The 24,097-nt window shown below is 37.0% G+C and overlaps 1 protein-coding gene across 7 annotated transcripts in view; it reads right to left on the bottom strand.

Annotated features, from left to right (window-relative positions):
- baiap2a (BAR/IMD domain containing adaptor protein 2a) overlaps positions 1–23,650 on the bottom strand; it is a 104,073-nt gene extending 80,423 nt beyond the window's left edge. For all 7 annotated transcript variants that reach the window (XR_016155077.1, XM_039687189.2, XM_039687191.2 and 4 more), the window contains exon 1: positions 23,453–23,650. Coding sequence is in view for 6 of the 7 variants with exons in the window: in XM_039687189.2 (XP_039543123.1) it covers positions 23,453–23,524 (72 nt within the window). In the remaining variant the exon portion in view is untranslated. The remainder of the gene's footprint in view (positions 1–23,452) is intronic.
- Positions 23,651–24,097: the final 447 nt, after the last annotated feature.

Here is a 24,097-nt window from a genome sequence, read left to right as displayed (position 1 = left end):
TTTGCTTTGAAGTGCCAGTGTGTGAGTTGGGCTTGTTATATTTCCAGGAAGTTTAGACAGTGCGTTTTAAGGAAGAGCTAGGATGTCTAGTGTTTCGGAGACGGCACATATGCAGTCAGGGCAAATCGTCTCGAAGCTCCGGTCCTAGTGCAACCAAAATAAACACTTTGCCGCCTCATCATGCTGTAATCCTTCAGTGAGGCTCACTCGAGTGGGCATCTGTCATAACACCCCGAGCACCATCCACTTCCCCTTCAGGGCTTCCTCCAATTAGAGCAGCCAGAGTCTGCCAGGGCCTTAGGGGTTAACAAAGTCCTGAAGCTGACAGCACAACACCACCGAACCCTGCTTTCTTCCTCTAAAATTCACAACGAATGACTATATCCAATACAGCAGCCTGCAACACCTCACAGGAACCTTATGACCATTCCTACTAGAAAACTGTCCAAATCAAGCCAGTATTTCAGAGTTAACATCACTATTGGTCAATGTTTGACCCTCAATCTCAATCCCTGTCCTGGCACATTAACAAGACATAAAATTCCATTTATCCCCTTAACATGCAGAGTACAAGTTTGCTTGTAGCATTAGCATCTAGCTAATGTGGCCATGACCATAAAAGCCATTACTAATTGACATTTAAGGATCATGCATTTAAAAATGGCTGTGGCAGCTTTGGCCATGAATTCCTCAACTGGCTGCGCTCAAAAATCAAAAAAAGTTTTTGAATACTTTGCAACTGTTCAAAAAGTGTGTAATGGTATGAATGTAATCCGGATGTACTACATTGGTCATTGCTGTAATTGTCAAGTGACCTATAGCGTAGTTGTGTTGCATTACTGCTATTCACAAATCCTCTACAGTGGCCTCGGATAGTAAAGTGACCAATGGATGCAAACTTCAGAATATTGGCAGTAGTAGTCAGTAATCCAGGTACTTTTCGCCTACTGTTTTTGAATACTATGAATTTCACACAAAAGTCTCTTTCAAGGAAAATTTGTTCACTATTTTCAACGCCTCCAGGCAGCTATTTCAGGCATGCAAGTTTCCTATCTATTTGATTGAGGAAATGCCAAAATTCAAAAACTGCTTGCTAAACTCACATTTAAAAACATACGTCAAAACAACACGTTTCATAAAAGTTATTTACACTCAAATAGCAGTAAAACAAGGCACGTAGGTCCAGCAGTCTTAAGCACGAGTGTCTATCAGTAGCTGCAGTGATGCAATGGCTTTAACAACTGCTGATTGGCTCTTATTTAGAGGGCGGGACTTCTGCCATATTGTGGGTACTGCCAACTCCAACACAGGTTGTGCCCTAGGTGACCCAAGTTAAAATTCTTGGCTACTGGTCCTTTCTCCCATCTTGATCCCATCGCATCCCAATTAAATCACGGGGAAAGGCTAAATCAAATCTTTAAAAACAACTTCCTGTTTACAAATTTACAACTCAAGATAGACGACATTAAGTAGCTAAGCATTAGGTGATTTAAGTGTCAAGAACCCACTGGCACACAACCAAGTGGTCACAAAATACTGTAAGTAGTAGTTGTCCAAATATAAAAAAAACCCCTCTAAATCCGCTTGTCCAGTTTTAGGCAAGGTAGTTTTATGCTATTCAATCAGTCAAGACACATCACATAGAGAAGCCAAGTACAGGCAGTAACATGTAAACAGATGGAGGAATACCAGGTCAAAACGCTTTCGGATGCCAGGAATGGAAGACATATTTGGACGGACTCTATAACAAGATGATTTAGGTCAGGTATTAATAGGCACCAAACTACTCAAAGACTAGTTGAGACTAGTAAATGTTTCAGTCAATATTTCATTGAACCTTCAAAAATATCAATGTGTCCTACAATAAATGAAGCCTGGAACCAAAATGAGCTCTGAATCTTTGATTGAGCGACAATAAGACCTGTTCCCCAGGCTTCAATGGCTTGACGTCACAGGTCACCTTCCTGCTCCTGCCACACTCTCTGGGCAGCTCTGAAAGTGGGTCTGCACCTGACGGAGAGTAGGCGGCAGTGCCTCAGCAAAATCAGTCACCCCAGGAGCTCCATTAGATGGAAAGAAAGAAAGAAAAAAATACATATTCACTAATTAAAATTGCAAGAGTTTTTTGGGGGGGCTTCTTCCATCTTAATGCCAGTTAGCAAAAAGCAAAACAGCAAGACAAGAAATGAAATGTTCTGGAAGAAGATGATATGTGGAGAGTACACAGTGACACTTGAGGAGTACAGTTCTCTTCTCAAGGATGAAAGACCTCTCTCCATTTCAAGGGATTTTTTTTTATCTTTACCTACCCTCTGACTCTTTCCCGTACCTTCCCTATTCCCTTGGTGACTACATTATAACGCCCTGCCAGCATACCTCATTAAAAAGACACGTCTACATCCTCATAACGTGAAGGCAAGAAAAATAAAAACAGAGAGATACTGTACAATGAAGAGAGGTAGAGAAGCGAAGAGCCTTGTGCTAGATGTGGGTGGTTTACATAACGAATAGGCGAGACCAGGTCTGCACTCATATGGCTCTCCTGCAATCAAGAGCAAAGTTGGGCGACGCTGACGTCATGGGAACAATAGAACAGAAATGAAGTAGGATATGTTCCAAAACTTAGCAAGATGCCTACTTATATGGCATTTTAAGATGCTCCTGATGCCAAGGCTTTCCCCTAAACATAGGCAAAAATCTTGTACTGGACTCAAAGATGCCTAGTTTTGGCCAAAATATGAACTGTTACTGTAGCTTCATTTACATGCACCCAAATAATCAGTTTATAATCAAATGGTTCAATTGGACAGAAAAAAACCCGAAATCATCTAATTCGATTTTAAGTTTATTTACATCTCATCTCTTATGAACTGGTCAGTGGAGCAGATATTCTGACAAATATTCCAGCTTTTTTATTAAATATATAAATCAAGACAAACATGACAATTATACTCGCAGTAACGAGTCGTGACACTGCGAACAGTGACTTTTCTCAGGTTCTGAACACACAGACTGCTCATGTAATGGAGATGTAAACAAATATGTGAATCAGAATGCAACATTTAGGGATCATGTAAACAGAACTTTCAGAATCTGAAATCAGATTGGATTATGATTGAGGAAAAAATAGTGCATGTTGTGTTAACCACAGAGAAAAAGTTAAAAAATATACTTCATTATAACTGAAAAGTGTGTGTGTGTGTATATATATATATATATATATATATATATATATATATATATATATATATATATAAGGCAGGTTTGTGTGTATTGTTTGTAAGGCAGGTTTGTGTGTATTGGAGTACATGAGCTTAGCAACATGGTAACGTTACATTCTATGTGACTTTAGTACCACATCGCACTTCAACAACTTATAAGGTGCCTTTTCAGTTAAAATGCTGCCTATGAAGACATCTGTCTAGGTAAGCAGTAGACAGCAAGACAGCTCACTAGGAATAAAGCTGTAGTCAGCACTCCAGTACCTACAAAAATGAGTCTGTTTAACTGTCATAAAAACGCCACTCAGCACTGAATAAGTAAGCTAATGTCTGCTAATGCTAGTGTCACTTCAGCGGTGTAATTAGCTTGGGGTAATGCTAACACCCTGAACTTGTGAATCACGAGTGAGGTCAGAGGGACTGGGCGGGGCTTAGATGGTTTCTTTTTAAAATTCTGTCAGTGTTGCTAATTTTATCATCCCAGTCCTCGTGTGCTACATCTGCCAGCCTAATTGCAAGAGCTAATTGGAATATGAGGCCAACATACACTTCGTCTGAGAGCTTGGTTATTCCTGACTCTCTGTAAGGGGGACGCACATGTGTGCAACACCTTCACTTTAATGACAAGGCAAGAAAGTGACAGTAAAAACTGTGACAGAGAATACCACATAAAACAACAAAAGTAGACAATCAAAGTCGGATTTAAGCTTTACTTTGTGTATTAAGATGTTTATGGCTTCAACCAAGCACGTAAACAAACAGATATTTCAGCACAATGCTAACAGTGCAACCACTTCTTTGAAAAATGAGGGCCGCACATTAAATAAATAATTACAGTATTTGCCTTTGCCTGCAACAGAAGCTCATTAGAAACAAGTGCCACTTCCTACATTTTTGCAAAACTGCAAAAACGTACCTATTCAAACAATTCACCAAAGTTTTGAGCTAATCTGAAATGCACTCCAGAGACGTTAAAACTAACAATTTCTATCCCTTTTCACACAAACTATGATTACAAGGGCAGATTATTGCCTAATAAAGCCAGAAAATATACATACAATTTATCAGTTCACCCGTTTCAGTGAAAATTAGCACCACTGGACATTTGATATTGAAAATATCACCATACGTGCGAGAAGCAAAGCAACATCATTTAAAAGAAATGTCGTCACAGGCAAGTTTTTCCAGTGAACCTGGGTTGTTCAATTTAAAGTTTAGGTTGAGTCAAAATATACTGTAATTGGCTGTTTGAGCTGCCTTTGAGCCTTATATTTATGAGGTGTGTCATTTAAAGAATTGTGGCAGAAGGATGGTATGTGTCATTATTGCTTCAATTCTTCAATTGTACACAAAATGTGTACAATAAAAATTGAATTAAGCTTTCCAGAAAATGGCACTGATTTTTAAATAGCCTTTCTTTGGCTGTATATGATCAAACACATTGATAAAACATAAATTACTTTGAAGTACCAAGATTTTGTTGAATTATAGCCAAAAAAGCTTCCTTTTATTGTCAATGAGTGATGGGAAACGTCTATTTATTTCCAATAAATAAATAAATAAATAAATATTTACATTTATTCATTTAGCTGACGCTTTTATCCAAAGCGACTTACAATTGACAATTGTTATATATGTCAGACGTCGCACACCTATGGAGCAACTAGGGGTTAAGTGTCTTGCTCGGGGACACATTGGTGTCTCACAGTGGATTCGAACCAGGGTCTCTCACACCAAAGGCGTGTGTATTATCCACTGTGTCATCACCACCCCTAATGCACTACTTCCAGGTTAAAAACTACAACCTTTTGATTTCCAACCGAGGCAACCATTGCCAAAGCCACCCATCATTTACTGGTGCAGTGGGGAACCCAATGTTAACTTCAATAACTGACATTAACACTGACAAGCCAGAAATAAAGGTAATACAGTGTTAGCAATAACTTAAACACACTCCAAGAGGCGATTTAGTTGGAAACAAGGCTTGGAGGAGAGATAAGACATCATTGCAGAGTAGACGTGAATTATTTTCTTCCTGGGGCCCTGATCATTTTACGGTGTATTTTACGGTTATGACCAGCTGATCATACATCATCCCTTACATAAATCTAATTCTTTTGAGGCAAAACAAGTTATTGCCATCCAAAAGTTATTGAAAACAGATTGAAGATAGAGTTTGGGTTCACTAAAGTGTCTGAGAAAGGAATAATTATTGCCTTCCATCTGTGATATTAGAAAACTGTACATCATATAAATAAATAAAAAGTGATTTTCATTGAGGGCATTTTCTCCAAAATGAAATACAGTGTCAGAAAGTTTCCTAGTTATGCATTTCTGCTTTTTTTTAGGCTTAATAAATGATTGACACTACAAATGTTCAGAACCCAACAACAGCTGGCCTTGCGCTTGACAACATGCTGGCTGTGCTAATCTAATGCGGCAGAGGTCTGTGGATGGGCTCTCGGCAGACGGAGCACATGGTGTGTGCAATCAGAGAGGAATGTGTGGAGTACAGCGACTGTATCAGTAAAATGACTAGCGTACTGTTCCCTGTCTTAATCACATCAAGGGGCAGGAAGCAGGATCATCCTCACTCGCCCTCTCTCTCGATCAGTGTTTTGGCTGTATGCAGGCTTACTTTCAATATGCAACACACAAATCTAGTCCCAGTTTCGATCCCTAATTCAGGCTCAACGTCAAGTACTCCTAAAAAACAAGCCTGCCAATGTGGGCGTTACTTCACACGGTCTTCACAACCAAGCTTTGATACTGCACATCAAGCAGTGACCAAACAAAAGATTAAAATTGTTTACAGTACAAAAATGTACTTAAATGTACCAAGCATCACAGTCTCGCCCACAGTCCGAGAGAGCTTTGGTGCCGGAAGTAAATTTCCCATTCATTTCTCCCATTGACATTTTGTAAAAACCCATATCTAAAGAGTTTTAGAGCATGTCTGAAGATAACCAGCTGCGGCTGAACTCATAAGCATACAACGTATCATTTCGAGTGAAAAAAAAAAAAAAACGAAGAAAAAAATCCAAAAAAAGTAAAAGGTACAAGACTATGTATATATTTTCATCCTCCCATAAACCACCGCGCCTCACTGAAGTCGACTGAAGCCACAACCTTGAAAGAGACTTGTGAAATTTAATAGTGAATGTGCAGGGAAACTCCTTTTCCTCGATTTACTGAAGCAAACGCATTTGCAGCTGCACAGCTAAGACATTGAGTATCTGGCTCGCTCATTGGCTGTGCTGCGGCAACTGCACATCCAATGCGCGGGCGTCTCTGAGGTGCGACCAATGCACTTAGCCCTACGTCATTATACGATCTTCAGTCTCACATACTTTCGCGGGGTTTAACCAAACAGTTACACGAATTCCACCAATCAGATGCATTACTGTGGGATTGTTCAGGATTGTGGGTAATGAAGTACTTATCCAAGACATCGAATTAAAGGCCTCCATCAACTTTTGGAGTTTATATGAGCATATACAATCACTTAGTACTGCATATAGCTGGTTTTAAGTCTACCATGTATGGTTACATTTTTATGTCTTATTTTATGGCTCGACCGATATGACAATTTTGGCCGATACCGATAACCGATAATTCTTTATATTTGAAAGCCGATAACCGATATATTGGCCGATAAATCTAAATCCAAATTTGACAATTTTTGAGAGCCTAATAATAAAAAAAAATTCTCCTCAATAAATGTCAAGATACAAACACAATTATGATGTTCTTATTTTAATATTGTGTAGCCGATATGACAAGACTTGCGCTGCACATTTTGCACTTTAACCGATTTTCCTTTTTTAAAGTGATTTCAATCATATTTCAAGCAATTTAAAAGCATCATGTTGAACAGTGCACATCTAAAGTGCCTCAGCTGAAGGAAATAATACATTAGTTATCGGCTTTTAGATATCGGCTAAATGTTCTTGTTGGGCCGATAACGATAACATTAAAAATGATCATTTATCGGCCGATACAGATAATGTGGCCGATATATCGTGCATCCCTAGAGAAATTGTATTGAATTCTACTTCCGTCATAAATATCTCTTAAAGATTGTATTCAGGTTGTAAGAGGATACTAGCATTCAAATATCCTTAAAGCTAATACACATATTGACTTAAATTCACAAAACACTACTTCTGGAAAAACATCAAAAAGTCAATCTTGTAAATCCATAAACAGCAGCAAAAAGTTTTCATTACTAGTTCCTTGTGATAAAATACTGCATCAAAAATTACCTTTGACCCATTTTATTTTTTGGGTCACAACCCACCAGCCGAGATAACTTTGATAATGCAAACACATTTATCCCCAAGCTGCCATTTAAAAAGAATCCATGGAGAGTTAAAAATTATACATCAGCCCATTTAATGAGTGAAGAAGAACCCAAACAAGAGTGCATGCAAAGCATTAATCACTCATCACTGGTTAAAGAACAACCACAGAAAATCCATGAAAACCCCCTTTGCTGTCTTGTGCTCAAACAAGGCTTGAACTTAAATGGAACACACTGTCATGCTAAAACCATTGAGTGGTTGAAGGGTCCTTAACGATCATCCCATTAATGTGTAGGAATTCCCAGAATGCACTTCACTAGCCTGACCGCACCACAGAGCTTCTGGAGTTAGCCTTGTTCAGATGCACATGAAATGACAAGAAACCTTCATGCTCCATTCAATGCACAACACACGTCCTCAACTCTCTGAACAAATGGAAATAAAAACAAGAAATTCTGGCTGTATCAAATCATGGCTGCCGTTTGCCATGGGTAAGAGCTGTGAGGCAAGATGGAAAGCATGTGATAAAAAAAAAAGTAGTGATCAGGTGTTTTCAATCTCAACTGAAATTAGCAGTAATGTAATCAGATTACTTTTTGATGTTATGAGTGAAGTAACACCTTACAGGTAACGTGGATTACATTACCCGTTATATCCAAAAAGTAACCTGATAAAGTAACCTGATAATGTAATCCACGTTACCTGTAAGGTACAAATTTAGATTACTTTTTTGATGTAACAAGTAAAGTAATGCATTACATTATCAGATTACTTGTTTGATGTTACGAGAGTATATCAGATTACTTCGACGTAACTGCAAATTACATTCTAATAACACAAATAAATAGTATTTACAGCCAAAAAAAGTTACTGCAGATGAAGTATTTAAGAACAACAGTCACAGTAATAGTATGAATAGCTAAAATATAGTGATGTCCACTTTAGTGGACAGATGATTAATCAGAATTTCCTCCCAATCTAAAATCAATACTTGGAAAATTGGAAAAATGATACAACGCATAGATTTTACAACATTTCTGCAAGAGTCTCCTAGTATAGAAGGAATGGATGGATTTTCCAGAGCAACTTGGCATTTCTCAATAGCTGTCGGCCATCTTAGTTTGGGGAAGCAAAATTCCAATGGCTTACCACTTGGTGGCAGTATATAGGATGATCTACTAGTGTCCACTGTAGTGATTGGGTAACAAACTAGTGTGAAATGTGTTTTCAGGGAGTTCATTTTCTGAATGTTCAAAGTGTGTCCCTAAATGACGAAACACCCAAAAGACACACCAAAGTTTCAAAACTGGAAGAGGTCAAAGATTGTAGAGCAACACAACAAATTGCATTAAAATTACATGAATGTGTGGTCACAGGAGTGTGTTTATCGCCAGTGAACGGTTAGTCCCAGTACCTTAATTTGATTGGTCCGGTAGTGCTCCAATAGTGATGATATTTAGTCCACTGAGAATGTTTGCTTAATTACAACAACTTCAAATCAGATTTAGAGTCGGAACAAGACGAACAAATCCTTCATGACTAACACAGTCAATGTAACATTATGCAACATGAGAAAGCAAGCAGCTTGAGCGATCAATACAATGTTATTGCCTGAGACAACTGTGTATCTAGATTTAATTAGCCCAATTAAATGAAGCAGAGACACAGGCATCTGAGCTGGACAGATGCGTCTTTGCTTCAGAACGTAGGTGATGCTAGACCGTGCTTTCAACACATAACCCCCTGACCCTGTTACAACACTTCATATTCCCACAGCTCACTGATGGTTTCCATGGAAACATCTGAGAGTGTCTCTTCTTCTACAGATTACACGCTGATTGATTTATTTGTGAGAACTTAATTAGGAGCTCAGGACTCAGAGTCCCCTGATCATTAAACAGCTCCATTCAATATGGCATCTACCTACTGCAAAACGCAACACAGGCTGGTAGGGATGCGTATCATCATTTGAATTTTATCGATTCCAATTCTGATTGATTCACACTTTCGATTCCAAAACAGTAAAAAAAAAAAAAAAAAAACGAAGGCAAACATTTAAAGGTGCAGTGTGTGATTTTTAGCGACATCTAGTGGTTCGGTTGCGAGTTGCAATAAGGGCTCAGCCCACTGCTCCCATTTCTCCCTTTCGAAAAGCTACGGTGGTTAAAACGGGACAAACATATCTGAGACAGCAGAGAATAGCCAGAGTAAGCCAAGAGTAGGGCTGCAACGATTAGTCGAGATTGACGACAATAAAAAATTGTCGACAAATATATCTTTATTGTCAAGTAGTCGTTTGATCTCACGTGACCTAATGTAAGGGCGTGCAATATCGCGATTTGACCGCTACGGCGCTAGAGTGTAATGCAGCCCTTTACAAATGCAAGTGCGGTAAAAGAAAAAACAGCACAAATTATGACAAGTGCAAACAAATCCGAACTAGCAAGGTTTGGCAAAGTTTTACAAAACTTAAAACCAACAATGTTGTCATGTGCAATACATGCAAGGCAGAACTTGCTTTTCACGGGAGCACCACATGCCTGTTGGAGCACTTAAAGAGGAAACATCCCAGCAAAAGTGGAGCTGGTGAGAATCCAGTGTTCTCCAGCTGGAGCTAACTAACTGTAGTGGTAACGTATCTCTTTATTAGATCATGCAATACTATTAATAGTTATAATATCATCAATAATAATATAATTACATTTATTTTGCATAGAACAAAGCTTGATTGAGCTTAGGAGTCAGGGCTGTTTTTATTATTATAACACTATTTGGCATTATAGTCTTATTACTTGCCTGTATTTTGTTCCATAATCATGAAGACTTACAAAAGGAGATGTTAAGAATAATATCATGGCAGTTACTTTTTCTTTTTCATTCTGTAAATTAAAAGGTGAATGAGAACATCTCTGTCAACTCAATTCTCAAATAAAAAAAACAACATTGTAATTTTATATCTATAATAATGGTTTGCAGATTAGTATTTTACCCTTTTTGTGTCCTGAAGTAATGACCCTTTTTCTGTTTCAGTTCTATGAAAAGCAGTGCACTTATTAAACAATGCTTAGATAGCATTTGTGTGTGATTTGAGTTCAACTTAAAGAGAATGACGTGTTTAGTTGGCTCTAAGTTCATTAAACCACTATTTCAAAAGCTGAACTGATTTTCTTTTTATATTATAGTAAGAATATGTATAACTCAGTGTTTTAACTAATTGAAAAAGCTGAAGAATCGTTCCAAACTTAATGATTAGCTGGCAAAATAATCGATGATTAGTTGATTAATCGTTCTAATAATCGTTAGATTAATCGATTATCAAAATAATCATTTGTTGCAGCCCTAGCCAAGAGTGTGTAAAATTGTCACTGTTTCAGTACCACAGTCCATTATAAACCACATCATGGATAAAGTTTACAAAGCCATAGTCAGGTGAGGATCAAGGGTCTTAATATATAATATAATAATAGCAGTGCCTGCGGCTATGTAGATATAAATGCCTCATTCTAAGGTAATAAAAAACATTACGGTTACTTAAGTAAGTTCTTTATAAACCACTGAAAACATAGTTATGGATGTCATATTGCATTTCTGTTAATAGATGCTCAAAATATTTCCACATTGCACCTTTAATTAATCAACATGACTTTTTTGCAAAACATTTTGTTGCAGTTGAATAGCATGAACAAAAATCAGTGACCTAAAGGACAACTGACTAATGAACTAGACTAATAACGTTTGAAAATTATATTAATTAAAGACAAGCATAGTCAGTAATACATTAAGAACAAATACGCAAATTAACAATTAGCATAAACAAACACAACCGAAGCATAAATAAATACAACTGAACAAATCTCAGAAATTGAAATCAAATGTAAAACACTGCATAAATAAAATATATATTCATCCTTATTAAAATAACAAAAGTTAATCAGTCAAGATCAGTGAGTGAATTTCCTTGGCAGCGGGTTTATTAGGCTGCTGTCACTTTAACGCCTCACGCACTGATCCAATATACGGTTACACGTGCGTTATCTTTCTCAGCTCTTTACGTTCACTTAAGATATACCCGACTGTGTTTACAAGGATATTTTGACGTAAAACACCAATAAATTGATCAAAGGTGACAGAAAAGACATGTATATATAATGCTACAACAGAAATCTTTTTCCAATAAATGCTGTTGATTTGAACCTTCCATTCAATGTTTCCAACATTGATAATAATATGAAATGTTTCATGAGCATCAAATCATCATTTCAGAATGATTTTTGAAGGATAACGTGACACTTAAGACTTGAGTAATGATGATGAAAATTCAGCTTCGACATGTGAATGAGGCATGGCAAGGTTTTAAAATCAAAGTTATTTCACAGGTTATGAAAGAGTCGAAGAAAGTCCAAAAAATGTTGAAAGTTAAAATGATATTTGAAAAGGTCACAATGACTTGGTGTCGAAAATCTATCACAACTGAGAGGAGAGAGATCTCAGGAGTGGCCTTTGAAAGAGCAGATGAATGTGGGAGCAAGAATCGGGTGTGGGTGAGAGAAAGTGAGCTTCTCGATCCTTGTGGAAATGCTCTGTAATTGCCGTGTGGAGATGTGGGCCTGTAATTATTCAGGAGGAGGTGCGGGCGGCAGGTCACGGAGTCGGCCGAAAGGAACCTCCTCTGCTTTTGATTCCAGCACTAATTTGCCAGCAGTTGCTTAGATGCGTGTAGGCATACATAATGGGATTGTGCACAGAGTAAGGCTACGTTTATTTCCAACCCTTCATTGCTGGGACATTATAGAGCGAGTGGCCTTCGCATGACTCTCATAGCTGTCAACCCTCCCGTTTTTTCCGGGTTTCTCACGTATTTTAGCTCTTTCCCCGCTGTCTTCCCGTTTTAGTATTTTCCCGTAAAATATCCCGTATTTACTCTCTGATTGTGTGAGACGTATGAGCTCGGACAGATTCGGCTTGAAGTCGTTTATCCTCGGATGCGGTGCCGCGCGCACTGGCCGGAGACACACTGGCTGCGTGGCGTGTCCGTTTTTATTTCGGCTCCCATGTTAACAGATTAGAGCTTGCACGCTGCCTGCGTGACGCGCGCGTCTCCAGAAAACGCGTGCTTGCTAGAAATAGAACTGACGCCTATTTTTCACGCGACAGGCAAGCGTGTTTTTTGCCTAGAATTTCTTTGCGTTTCCAGGCAAAATAAATAAAAAATAGGAAACTATGTTTAGGCTAGCTGTATGTCATTTTGTACTCGAATACATATTAATAAATTACATTTTGATGTTTAAAAGTCTAGGTTTTTACATAAATTCAGATATCAATGTAATTTAAACAAATAATAATTATTATTATAAATCGATTTTCAAATATATGAATAAAATATATTTTATTTTTTTCCATTTGTTTCTTATGCTCTTAACAATGTGATTACATGAAGAAGGAAAAAAAACTAGGAAAAAAAACCGTTCTGGGCCTCAGGAGGATATAAAGATAGGATAGTGTGTTTTCTGAGTAATGGTCCACCATCAGGCTAAATAGGCTATGTGTAAATGTAATTGAAATAAACAGACAGCCCACTTCCCTATTTTGCGGATTTTGGAAGATGTGTGATAGGCTAACAGTGGAAATTGTTGTCCAAATGCAAGAGCAACACACCGCTAATCCAAATGTAGATTTTTTTTTTTTCTTTAAATGACACTGTCTCTTTCTCTCTCACACATAAGCTTACGTTAGTTATGAACTCTTTAGACTTTTAAGGATTAGTGCTTTATTTTTAAAGTTTGTGGGTAAGAATCGTGCAAAAAAAAAAAAAAAATCCCTTATTTTGGGGATGGATTCCGGGAAAACTCCCTTATTTTCAATGTTCAATGTTGACAGCTATGGACTCTTCTCCTATAGGAACACACGGTTTCATTATGTCTGGGTTGCAGGGGTCAGTCCCGCTGTGACAAATGGGGCAAAACTGTATTACATCTCTCCGAAGAGGTTAACTTTAACCTTGAGAACTCAAAAGAAAGTCTCTTGTGAACAATCTGCTCTTGTTTTTTTTTGCAGATGAAAGTGGAGGTCGTCTCCCTGTAACCTTTGGTTGAGAGCCACTATCGGTCGCTGAAGAGTGTAAACAAACTAGGGCAGGGCAATTTTTCCTCAGTGCTCACCTTTTTGATAATACATCTCAATATACAGTACGCTACAGTTCAAACTTTTGGGGTCAGTGAAGCTTTTAATCATTTTGAAAGAAGTCTCTTATGCTCCCCAAGGCTGCATTTATTTGATCAGAAATATAGTAAAAACTGTAATATTGTAAAATATTATTACAATTTAAATAACGGTTTTTAATTTAAATATAGTTTGCTGAATTTTCAGCGTCATTCCTCCTTCAGAAATCATTCTAATATGATGATTTGATGCTCAAGAAACACTTCTGATTATTAACCATGTAGAAAACAGTTGTGCTGCTTCATATTTTTCTGGAATGTTATAATCTAGAATATTTTACATTATAAATGTCTTTACTCTCACTGACTTTTGATAAATTTAATGTATCCTTGCTGAATAAAAGTATTCATTTCTTAAAAAAGTGCACTGACCCCAAACTTTTGAATAGTTGTGCATTTTAAAATTGACATTTTATTGTACCTTGTCCCAGAATCCTGTATTTCAATCTTACATGAAAATCCACTATAAATTATTTATTTGTGAATTTTTTAAAACTGATCTAAACTAAACGTGTTGTGCTCTGAAACCATTTCAATATTAATAAAAATATATATATTTTGTTTTACACAGTCTTTCTCACTGCAACTGCTTGTTTCCACCACAGAATAAAAAAGGTAATCGTGATTTTTTTCCCTCTCAAAATTATGACTTTATCTAAGAATTGCAAGTTATAGTGCATGATATAAAGTCGCAATTGAGAAAAATAAACTCAATTCTAACTTTTTCTCTCAGAATTGCATGTTTATATCCTGCAATTCTGACTTGATAACACGCAATTGCGTGATAAAAAGCCGCAAGTTTTTTCTTTTATTTTTTCTGTATATATAAACACAGGGGAAACTCGAAAAAATAGAAATTCGTGCAAAAGTTCATTTATTTTAGTAATTTAACTTAAAAGGTGAAACTAATATGTTGTATATGCTCATTACATGCAAAGTGAGATATTTCAAGCCTTTAGTTTTTATAATTTTGATTTGGCAAAAAATTTAAAAACTCCAAATTCAAAATTAGAATATTGTGAAAAGGTTTTCATATAGCTGTAAGCCATAATCATCAAAATTATAACAAATAAAGGCTTGAAATCTCACTTTGCATGTAACAAGTCTATAATATATTAGTTTCACCTTTTAAGTTGAATTAGTGAAATAAATGAACTTTTGCACGATATTCAAATTTTTCGAGTTTCACCTGTATATGTATATATACTCTGTGTGTATGTATGTGTATATATATATATATATATATATATATATATACACACACACACACACACACACACACACACACACACACACACATTTATATTCTGAGATGTGTGTGTATGTATGCATGCATGTGTATATGTGTATTCTATATATATATATATATATATATATATATGCCTGGTTGCAATTGAAACATGGAACAAAAGTGTCAATGAACAGCAATGTGATGTGTGAAGAAAAAGAAAAGAAAAGGAAGGTAAATATGAATTGTGCTTATTCCAATCAAGCTGCAAGTTTATCATTTAAAATAAATTATCCTTAGCAAAATGGAGCCAGAGATTTTATTCCAAAAAGTGATTTGAGAAATGGTGGAAAAATAAGTTCAGGTGGAGAAAAAAAAAAGTTTATTTGTGATGATGTATTGACATGTTTGACATGAATAGTACACAAGTAAATAACCTAGAGTTTGGTAAGGGCCTAATTTCTTTGCTAAACCAATCTTCCATTCCACATGCATGAAGCTTTCGCCTTAGTTCACCTCATCAGGTTTAATGTGTCGATTCATTATGCCACAAAACCCGAAGCGCGTTCTTGCTAATGTTAAATAAGGTGTGTATTCCGTGAACGCATGCAACGTTACTTGTGAGCTCTGAATATTAGAGATAGAGAGCTCTTTGAAGAGAGAGCTCAGACAATAAGATGTGGCAACGGCTCAGAGCCATCCACCCCCGGACCGTGAGGAGAGAGTGGGTGTGCGGAGTGAATCCATCTCTTATAAAACCCATTCCTTTTCAAATGACTGTCGGGAAACCTATGATAAATGCAATCTCCTGGGGCCCAGGGACTTTTGACACAGCAACACAAGCTATATCTTTGTCGAGATCAAAAAGGCGACCGGGGAAAGTTGTTTTACACTTATTAAATACATTGCGAGTGATCATAGGGTCGAGAGATCCATTAACTCGTCTGCGGAAAAACTGCGTATCGATTGTTTAGTTGTCAAAGGGCCGTGGGAATTTCATAGGACTTGAGTACACACTCCCAGTCCTTAAAAGCCTTGGAAGGAGCAAACAGCTGCCATAGTTTACACTACAAGAGTACATCTCCGTTTACTTACCAATTACAAGAAAGAAAAGAAAATCTCTCTCTCTCAGAGGTTTATATTTATTGTGCTGTTATCAAAGAGAAGATCTGTATTATGACATAAAATGATAGTTCACCCAGAAAATTGACATTTTAACTATTTCCTCACCCCCATGTTGATCCAGACCCATTATGTTATTTTTCCCATGAAACACAAATATCATTTTGAGTAGAATCTTTAAGCAGCTCTTTTTTTTCCATCTGTAAAGCTTCAAAAAAATGACAAAGAAAAAAAAGTTTGGAAGCTTGAAGCTTTTGGAAACACTGAAAATGTATACTGATATAATGTATATATGTATAATGATTTTTTTTTTTCTTGTAAAAGAAATACATAAATTAAGAAAAAAGCCAAAATATTAAATGTCATGTATGAATATTTACTGAGTAATCCAATATTTTGTCAAGGGGATCAAAATGACAATTTTCACCTGTAATTTGGAGCCTCAATGTAGGGGAAGTAAACATTACTTTCGAAAGATGGCAGCATCATTATTTTATTTCTACACAGAGTCTGTTAGTTAAATCTGTTTACTTTAGCAATCTTTGTTGTATTATAAACCAATGGTGACCATTCAAAAAGGACAAACATCACTTATTGTCTTTTTTTTGCATGCCTGTAACTCAAGAAGTATTAAAGACAACCTTAACAAACTTTTAGACTTCGGTTCTTAACAAACCTTTCTTTTGGTATCTTCATTTTAAAGGGGCCATGAACAGGCTTTTAAAATTTAATTATATTGTTGTCTGAGGTCAAATTATGACGTTCACTTGGTTTTTACATTCAAAAATATCAAACTGAATAATTTTCTAGTTTTGAGCCTATAGCTCAAAAAACGCTCGGTTTTTGTCATGAGAACCTTGCTCTGTTCTGTGACGCATGTTTGTGACTCCTATTTGAACTCGTTTATCAAAATGAACGAGTCTTTTTCCGAGTCATTTGGTTCATTCAACGAACTAAACGAACGAATTGACTTGGAAAAAGATTTGTTCATTTTGATGAACGAGTTCGAACAGGAGAGTCACAAACGTGCGTCACAGAACAGAGCAAGGTGAGCATTTGAGCTTATAAAACTTAAACATTGTTATTTATTAATTAAATGAGCGATCGTTTCGCTTGATAAGACCCTTATTCATTGTCTGGAAACGTTTAAAGCCCTTTGAACAGTTTTGCAGTTTGCACTGAAACTGTCTTTTGGACCTTGAATCGTTTGGTTCCCAGTGAAGTCCATTTTATAGAGAGAAAAATGTTTTCATCAAAAACCTTAATTTCTTTTCGCCTGAAGAAAGAAAGACATGGACATCTTGGATGACATGGGGGTGAGTAAATTATCAGCAAAAGTTTTTCAAAAGTGAACTACTCCTTTAACGAAACAATCAGCAAAAGGTTTGCCCTTTGAATGAAATAAGCATTTTGGATGCAACAAGATGACATTATTCTACTCACCCTTCAACCATCGAACATTAAAAGTGTAAAAGCGCTAATTAATCACAACAGACAGAAATTTTAAATATCACTGTAGTAATGTACTGTATGTCTGTATAACGTAAAACGTTGCCTTAATTTAAAAAAAAAAAAATCAATAACTGGAACATTGAGTAATAAGATTTCAGTTATTTCTGTCATTTTGACAGACAATAAATATTGTATTTACCTGCTCTAGAAATAGTCCACTAAACCCTGCTAATAGTGAATAGAAGTGAAAATGGAGACAATTAAATTAAATTAAATAAATTAAAATTAAATTAAAGCATCCATGCAAAAAAAGGTTTAAAAACAAGAGATTCTTAGAGCATTTCAGTGAATTATTCAAGGGACATCATAAATTGAATCGACAGAACAGACCACAAAATGCGCAGTATTGTCTTTTTTTCATTCTGTTACTGCAGAATACAAAGAGAGAGAAAAAAAAAGAAAAGAATCAAGAGGAAAAGAATGCAGTGACTGAAAAGAGCTCTTGCCACAGACATTATATATCATGTCACATTAAAATACCCAAGTGTTACGTTACTCTCTTGACGTCTGCAAAGAGAACATGAAGGACATTTTACAGCTCATTCAGTCACACTGGCAGATAAGGATTATTTGTAGCACAATCTCATGATTTGTTTCAGTCTTTTTTAACTTCCCCAATCCGGAAGTGCCTCCAAAAACACTAGGCTTGGTAGGAAAAATATGGATAGGTTAAAGGCAAAAGTGGAATTTTTGAAGAATGTCAACACTGCTCTTTCCCTTATAATGAACAAAGAGTGCCAGGATTAAAAATAAATAAATGAATAATACAAACTAACAAAATCTTTCCAAGTTCAAACCTGGCACATCCCAACCAATTACGGCTGTGCGATTAATCGCAATATCCATGTAATCGCACTTAACTGATTTGACTGATTATTTTGTATGCGATATTTGTTGCTTTCAAAAGGAGATTTATTACATTTTGATTGCTACCGTAGACATCAGTGTTTATCTGATTATCCCAGTTTTTTGACAATTTGAATTACGGTAAGACAGAAATTAGTGGCTGAAAAGACTGAAGCTGTTTCATACTTAAAGATGACAACTGCTCTCTCTCGATCAGAGTACAGATTTGAATGTTCTGATGTGATTTTGTCAAAGGTTTGATGGGAATGAGATCACTTGTGTTTGAATCAAGATCGCGATCTGTTAAAGATTAAATCATGCAGCTTTTGCAACGCTTTCCGGCGCTTGCGCAGACTGAAGCGTTCGTGCCTTCTGATCACTTGGATGTGGCTGTGGTTAGAAGAGGTAAAAACAATAAAAATACTGTTCGTTTTCTCACATAAACCGCTCGTTTCGTGTCTTAGGCCATCAATGTGTACCTAAATTTACGAGTCATTAAATCATGTTTAATTTGGACTTCTCTGTGCATGCGTTTTACGTAAATGTGTAATGTTTTACCAAATTTAGTGCTACACTTATGGTCTCTTATTTGTTCCCCACGAAGGAATGTTTTTTTGACTAAATGTTCTGATTTTATACAATTATTGTGATATTTCTAGGCTAAGTTTAGCTGAGTTATCCCCTATCTAGTTTATAATAGCATTTTTGTCATAGGTTATATACATCACCGAGGCCTCATCCTGCTCGCCACAACCCTGTTTTAGGGGTTTATTCATTTATAATAAAAAAAATATATAATTTTTATCCGATTAATCGGAAAAATAATCGTCCGATTAATCGATTATCAAAATAATCGTTAGTTGCAGCCCTAAAAATCTTACTACCAGGTTGGTACAAGTTTCGGCTATTTTTTTTTTTCCGTTCGTGGATCTAATGACGTAGACGAGAGTGGAACTCCTTATATGAGCATTTCTCTTGGAAACGCGCGCCCGTGCACACGTCGACCAGAGGAGAGCGAGACGAGAAATCATCGGCAGCGCTGATAGGATTTGTTTAAGAATGTCTTTAAATACATTTCTTTAGCTGGCCACTGTAGGCGTCTGTTTGTTTATTGTAAAACCAAATCATGTTGGTCTTAAACCACGAGTAAACACACACAGATGTTGTAAGTTATAACATGGTGTTCTAAAAACACTGCGCTCAAGTTCAAACCATTTCTACTTTTAAAATATCTCCCGTCTCAGTCGGCTAAAACTACACTTCCCACATGTAGACCTTTAAAGAAAAGAGCAATACGACAACAAAGTGAAAATGAGTCATTTACAAAAAAATCGCTAAGCAAACACAAGTTATGCAGTTCCAGTACACACCAAACAGAGATGTCCTGCTGTAGTCGTCGCTGCTGCTGCTCGTTTTCAATGTCAGCCTCGGTATGTGATCTGGGATCAAAAATGTATGGCTGAATCTGATTGTCAGCCATGGTTTGTTTCGGGATGTCGAAGTTACCAGACGCTCTCAACGCAAAAGCTTTGCGCGCTGGTGATTATTTAGCTCCGCCCACATGGCACAAGCTAAATGGCTCTACCCCCCCCCCCCCCCCCCCCGGAAATACTCAGTACAGCCTATCTTTCTTTTATAAATGTAATAAAACTAAAGACTATTTAGAGATATGAAGGATGCAATACAAGATACTCAAGATTAGCTGAAACTGAGTGTTAAATAATATACTGTTCATACAAAAAAAAAAAAAAAAAAACGGTTGTATAGATGACTTTAGATACATTTTCTGGTGCTTTATTGTCTTGAAAACAAGGAAGAAATTCAAAAGGGATTTTAAATGACATAATGATGACAAAACTTTCATTTTAGGCTAACTGTCTCTTTAAGAACCAGGCGAAATAAACTATAACAGCTCCTCTATTAGCACATTAGCCCACAATAAAAGCTTTTTATGGATTATTGATGAATATAAGCACATACATGCCCTCAATGTCTGTTTCTATCTCCGGTCTGTGTCTCTCACTGAATGACATGACAGAAACATTTTGAAGCACGTTGTTGCTAAGAAACTACCTTTCCAGATTTCCTACATGAAAAATATATCCTCTCAATCTTTCAAAAACATTGAAAAAAATAATGATATATCGTTTGCTCCTGGTGATCTCTCATGAAATGAGTCCCTGGACAAATTAAATTTTACTCCTGTTGGGTATAATGCTTTCATCAAACGGATTTATGGGAAAGTAATATGCATATTGTAATTGAAACCTTCGCTTGTTTTTGCTGTTTTCAAATATCAGGCATGTAGGATAAAGAAAAAAAAAAAGGACACACCTATAAGTTTCCTCTTGGATTGAGTGAACATGGTAACCATGTTTACATCACTAAGTTGACTATTAGGGAGAGGTATTAGAGACACTCCCATCACATTGTTTCACCTGTAGACTTGATGAGACATGCCCTGTCCCGTCACATGTCTCTCAATACACCCTGATCAACAGAACTGCAGGAGTTTCCAATAAATCACTACACAAATTCTAAGTAACCCCCGTTAGGAAGAAAAATGTGATTTCTCTAGATTTTAACAATTACTGTATTATTAACAAAATACAATTTATAATAAAAAGCAGGTATGTAGACAGATAGAGATAGAACAGAAGGTGTGTGGCTAAAGTTAGCAAAATAGCAGTTAGCAAAACAATTCCTGCAGCTTCAATGGCGCTAATGTACACTATATTCAACAAGCACTTTAATCCAGGAAGATTTTTAGTAAGTGCAAGGTACACGTTTTGCCCAGGAATCAAAGCCACGTAAGCTACATATTTAAAGGTAACTCTCAAACCAAGTCGTTTTCTTACTGAGGTCACGCGCAAGTTCAATATCACTGCATGCTAACAACAATGCTTTAGCATTTGCATTAGCACACAGCAGGAGTCTGCCCTCAAACTGTACATAAGTGGCTTGACCTCAGCTCACCCACACACACACACACACAGGTGAGTGGACAGCAGTTATGTCACCCTTGTCTGCCCTGCCGCTGGTACTCGCCTGGAGGCTGATGGGATTAGAGAGATCTGACCGAGTGTGGCACTGTCTGGATGACTGGGCCCTGGTGCTGAGAGTCTGACGCCAGGAGGATGAGTGATTGAGGGCCGGTTGTGACTCACAGGTGAGGCCTGTTTTTAAATCCATGGCAACTCCAGCAGGATCGCAGCTATTGCTCACAGGTAGGGAGTGTTCTGTGTGCACAGTTGAGAAACAACAGAACACACACGCACATGCGCGCACCCTGGTACACCCATGCGTTGAGTCACAAAGGAAATTTTAAAGTTTGAATGATAAGGTATAAACTCACAATTGTGTGTACACTCAGATTTCTGAGGAAAAAAGTCAGAATTATGAGAAGTAAACTAGGAAATAAGAAAAAAACCAAGTCAGAAATCATCTCAAAATTCAAAGGAGAAAAGTAGCCTATTTTATAACTTGCAATTTAATCTGAGGAAAAAAGTTTGAAATTGTTAAGATATAAACCCACAATTGAGAGAAAAGTCTGAATTGTGAAATAAAAAAATATAAATGACATTTTTTTTCTTTAAATTTTTTTTTATATAGCCTGGCAGAAACAAGCTTCCATCTTTCCTGTGACAACTTCAGCAGATGTTAAACATCCCACCACTTCCACTGATGTTTACCCCTCTTATCTCATCTCTCTCTCTCACACACACATCAATACTACACTCCTTTTGAACTCAATCCATGCTCTTTAGCTGGCCGATTTAACAAGCTATCTGAAAAGGGGGTGGATTTGAACGAACAATCCAGCTGAGCACCATCCCTGAAAGACGCCAACACACAACTGACACACGATTCTCAGTTAAACGACAGACTACACACATGCATATAGACAGCTAGTGGTCTAATTCAAAGCCTTCCCATGAGGTCTAACCCACTTTAGGTTTATGAAATGTAAATCTATACAGACTGACATAGTAAACTAGAATTGAAGTATCTGTCAGACAGATGAAAATATTATGTGAATTGTGCTGTAAGCTAGTCTGAATAGTTAGGTTTCCATTGCTTTAAGAGTAACACCCCAGATACAAGAGACATCCGCTTGGCCTTGATCAACCAGAATAGTTTCTTTGTCCTCGTTTTAGGTGTTGGACTTCAGGTGGCCTATTTAACAGGCTTAAAGTATCTGATGAGAGCTGTAATCCTACTGGTGTGGCAAGTATTAACTTTTTTAAAGTTACAGACCAAAAACTGCAACACAAACCTTTTGGGAATCAATGGAAACATTGACGAGACACACATTGACTGAACCTGTTGCAACACACACCAGCACGTCCCCCTCCCTGAACCACCTATGCTGGAATGCCCGAAGGTGCACATGCCAATAAAAACACAACCAATACAGGTTTTCTGGGGAAAAATAAAAATGCGTGAGAGGAGACCGAAAGATAGATTGATTTACATGACAATCAACTCTGTGACCACTTAGCAAACGAAACTTGAATGAAATAATGCATAAATTAAAAATGAAATCATTAAAATAAACTTAAATATTTATAATAAATATAATGGTTTTTAATGTTAAAAACAAACAAACAGATATTTAAACAAAATATGTATTGTAGGCTATCAGTCGTAAAAAGTATCAGTAATCGGACATTTAAACATTAATGTGTCGTAGCCTACAGAAAGTGATCGTCGATCACTAGGTGCGTGAGAGAGAGAATATTCTATTCATTTCGTAAATAACAATGCAAAATCACTTCTATCACGGTGAGCTCCATTCAAATGACACGAACGAGAAACTTGATCTCTCATCAAGTTCATTAATGATGACAAATCTAACCATAAACCCAAGACAACAATCTTAAGCACTACAATAAACAACGACGATAAAGCATCCACTTTCGTTACACATGTATTCGCCTATTAGATCATCACCACCTGTGATCGAGAAGTTGTTAGAACAGTTTGATCATTGCACTTTACCTTATAGACATTTTCCGTAATGCGGTGAACCTCGTCGGTGCGAGACATGGTGAAATCTTCAGTTAAAACCATAAACGGTGTTTTGCTGCACGTGATGTGTTATCCGAACAGTGTGTCTGTGTGATGAGGATCAGCTGCGGATCTCTGCTCCGATCCACGGGAGTCTGATCTCAGCTCAACACTACTGTGCGGAGGCAACGGAGAGGGGGAGCGGCTTACATCCTTAGCCGCGCCCCCATACCACAAACGCGCACTGGAGGCGTGGCTACGCTCACCTGCGCCTGCCCTGTCCCGGATGTGATTCCTCTAGACCTCCCTGGACATAGATCTTCACTGTTTTACATGATTTCATTGTTTTATGTGTCAGCCAGGTTTGGCTATGTACACTTCGAATATGAGAAACTGCAGGAAAAAAAAGGTTCTTTTATTTATCAATTTCAGAGCAAATTCCTTACACACTGGTTAAGATAAATGTGTAAAGTTCGTTGGAAAGAAACCACTTAGATCGTATAGTAGTACTTCATCTGATTGTTTTTCACAAATTTTCAATGGAAATACTTTACCAGTGAATATCCATGACTCTTCCACTCGTTTGTGATCACTATAAGTAGTTTTCAATAGAAAACTGATAGACATAAAATAACA

Source organism: Pimephales promelas, chromosome 3, assembly GCF_988280905.1.
Source record: "Pimephales promelas chromosome 3, fPimPro1.hap1.1, whole genome shotgun sequence".
In the NCBI taxonomy this organism is placed as follows: Eukaryota; Metazoa; Chordata; class Actinopteri; order Cypriniformes; family Leuciscidae; genus Pimephales; species Pimephales promelas.
This window is presented reverse-complemented; position numbering and strand designations above follow the sequence as displayed.